Source organism: Clarias gariepinus, unplaced genomic scaffold (assembly GCF_024256425.1).
Source record: "Clarias gariepinus isolate MV-2021 ecotype Netherlands unplaced genomic scaffold, CGAR_prim_01v2 scaffold_30, whole genome shotgun sequence".
Taxonomy (NCBI): domain Eukaryota; kingdom Metazoa; phylum Chordata; class Actinopteri; order Siluriformes; family Clariidae; genus Clarias; species Clarias gariepinus.
The window spans coordinates 220,001-222,500 of record NW_026520997.1 but is presented as its reverse complement, the minus strand read 5'-3'; the positions used below and the strand labels follow the sequence as shown (position 1 = coordinate 222,500).

Sequence of the window (2,500 nt, the reverse complement as noted above, 5' to 3'; positions counted from 1 at the left end):
TCTGGTTACTATTACTCTGTGTGTGTGTGTGTGTGTGTGTGTAGAAGTTGACTAAGCTGGGACAGTTCCGTGTGAAGGACGAGTCCCCGTCCCCCAGGTCGAGTCTGCAGCCGGGGAGTTTGTTCCTGAAGCGAGAGAGTACAGACGGTGCAGGTGTGAGGGGTGAGACGGGCGTTACACCTCAACAGTACACTGTGTGTGTGTGTGTGTGTGTGTGTGTGTGTGGCCTCTGATTTGTTTTCATCATCGTGCAATTTTTCTTTCTGTCTCGGGGAACCACCATAACTGGGCAAAGTGCAATTTAAAACATTTAGAATATTACTGTAAATGCCTGTCACTCACTCTCTGTATGTATACATGTACTCATTGGGTACAAACATATTACTTAGTCAACTGTGTTTACTTATTGTCTAAATATATATTTATGTAAATATTTTTTTACTACACAGATGTCCAGATTGTTTATACTGTTAGTATTTGTTATTTTATTTTATTTCCCCTATTTTTATTTTATTTTACTTTATTCTGTTGTTTCTTAATTTTTAACTTTGTACTGTCCACTTGCTGCCGTGACAAAACAAACTTCCCACTTGTGGGACTAATAAAGTCTTATCTTATCTTATCTTATCTTATCTTATCTTATCTTATCTTATCTTATCTTATCCAGGTTCTCCTAAAAACACTACACTGAGTTACGCTGCAGCGGCGCTACACACAGAGCCGTCTACTGTAAGCCCCGCCCCCACCTACTCACCTCAGGTACCTGGCTCCACCCCTTCTACACACACACACACACACACACACACACACATTCCTTTTCTCAGATGTTCAATCAGACACACGCTGATTTAATTTTTGTCCCATAAAATACCCACTGTATATATGTGTGTATATGTGTGTGTGTGTGTGTGTGTGTGTGTGTGTGTCGCTCCTTCAGGCTGCTGTACCTGTGAAGAGAAAGTTTGAGTTCAGTAAAGAGAGACAGGACGCCCCCCCTCCCTCCGCCAAGAGACACACACCTCCTCCCAAACACAACACACAGGATAGTGAGAACACACACACCTCCACCAGCACTAAGACAGGTCTGTATCTCACACACACACACACACACACACACACACACACACACAGATTTGACACAATGTGGTTTATAAAATAAATATAAAATAATGATATTATAATATAATAATTTTATTTATATTAGTGGAAACAGATCAGCAGAGAGGACACATGTGGACAGGGAGACATGTGGACAGGGAGACATGTGGACAGGGAGACATGTGGACAGGGAGACACACAGATAGTCAGATGTATAAAGAGAATGAGGAGGTGAAACACTAAACACGGGTAAATAAATAAATGGTTTAGGGCCTGTCCACACGGAGACGCGTTTCGCTGTATACAGGTCCTTCTAAAAAAATTAGCATATTGTGATAAAGTTCATTATTTTCTGTAATGTACTGATAAACATTAGACTTTCATATATTTTAGATTCATTACACACAACTGAAGTAGCTCAAGCCTTTTAATTATTTTAATATTGATGATTTTGGCATACAGCTCATGAAAACCCAAAATTCCTATCTCAAAAAATTAGCATATCATGAAAAGGTTCTCTAAACGAGCTATTAACCTAATCATCTGAATCAACTAATTAACTCTAAACACCTGCAAAAGATTCCTGAGGCTTTTAAAAACTCCCAGCCTGGTTCATTACTCAAAACCGCAATCATGGGTAAGACTGCCGACCTGACTGCTGTCCATCATTGACACCCTCAAGCAAGAGGGTAAGACACAGAAAGAAATTTCTGAAGGAATAGGCTGTTCCCAGAGTGCTGTATCAAGGCACCTCAGTGGGAAGTCTGTGGGAAGTAAAAAGTGTGGCAGAAAACGCTGCACAACGAGAAGAGATGACCGGACCCTGAGGAAGATTGTGGAGAAGGACCGATTCCAGACCTTGGGGGACCTGCGGAAGCAGTGGACTGAGTCTGGAGTAGAAACATCCAGAGCCACCGTGTACAGGCCTGTGCAGGAAATGGGCTACAGGTGCCGCATTCCCCAGGTCAAGCCACTTTTAAACCAGAAACAGCGGCAGAAGCGCCTGACCTGGGCTACAGAGAAGCAGGACTGGACTGGTGCTCAGTGGTCCAAAGTACTTTTTTTGGGATGAAAGCTAATTTTGCATGTCGGAAATCAAGGTGCCAGAGTCTGGAGGAAGACTGGGGAGAGGGAAATGCCAAAATGCCTGAAGTCCAGTGTCAGGTACCCACAGTCAGTGATGGTCTGGGGTGCCATGTCAGCTGCTGGTGTTGGTCCACTGTGTTTTATCAAGGGCAGGGTAAATGCAGCTAACTATCAGGAGATTTTGGAGCACTTCATGCTTCCATCTGCTGAAAAGCTTTATGGAGATGAAGATTTCATTTTTCAGCACGACCTGGCACCTGCTCACAGTGCCAAAACCACTGGTAAATGGTTTACTGACTATGGTATTACTGTGCTC

The 2,500-nt window shown here is 43.0% G+C and overlaps 1 protein-coding gene across 5 annotated transcripts in view; it reads left to right on the top strand.

Moving 5' to 3' along the window:
• Positions 1-2,500, top strand: part of xrcc1 (X-ray repair complementing defective repair in Chinese hamster cells 1) — a 9,631-nt gene that overhangs the window by 2,235 nt on the left and 4,896 nt on the right. For 4 of the 5 annotated variants that reach the window (XM_053490608.1, XM_053490607.1, XM_053490610.1 and 1 more), the window contains exons 7-9: positions 45-162; positions 668-759; positions 938-1,082. In XM_053490608.1, the coding sequence (XP_053346583.1) occupies positions 45-162; positions 668-759; positions 938-1,082 (355 nt within the window). The remainder of the gene's footprint in view (positions 1-44; positions 163-667; positions 760-937; positions 1,083-2,500) is intronic. The other variant, XM_053490611.1, reaches the window with a different exon arrangement.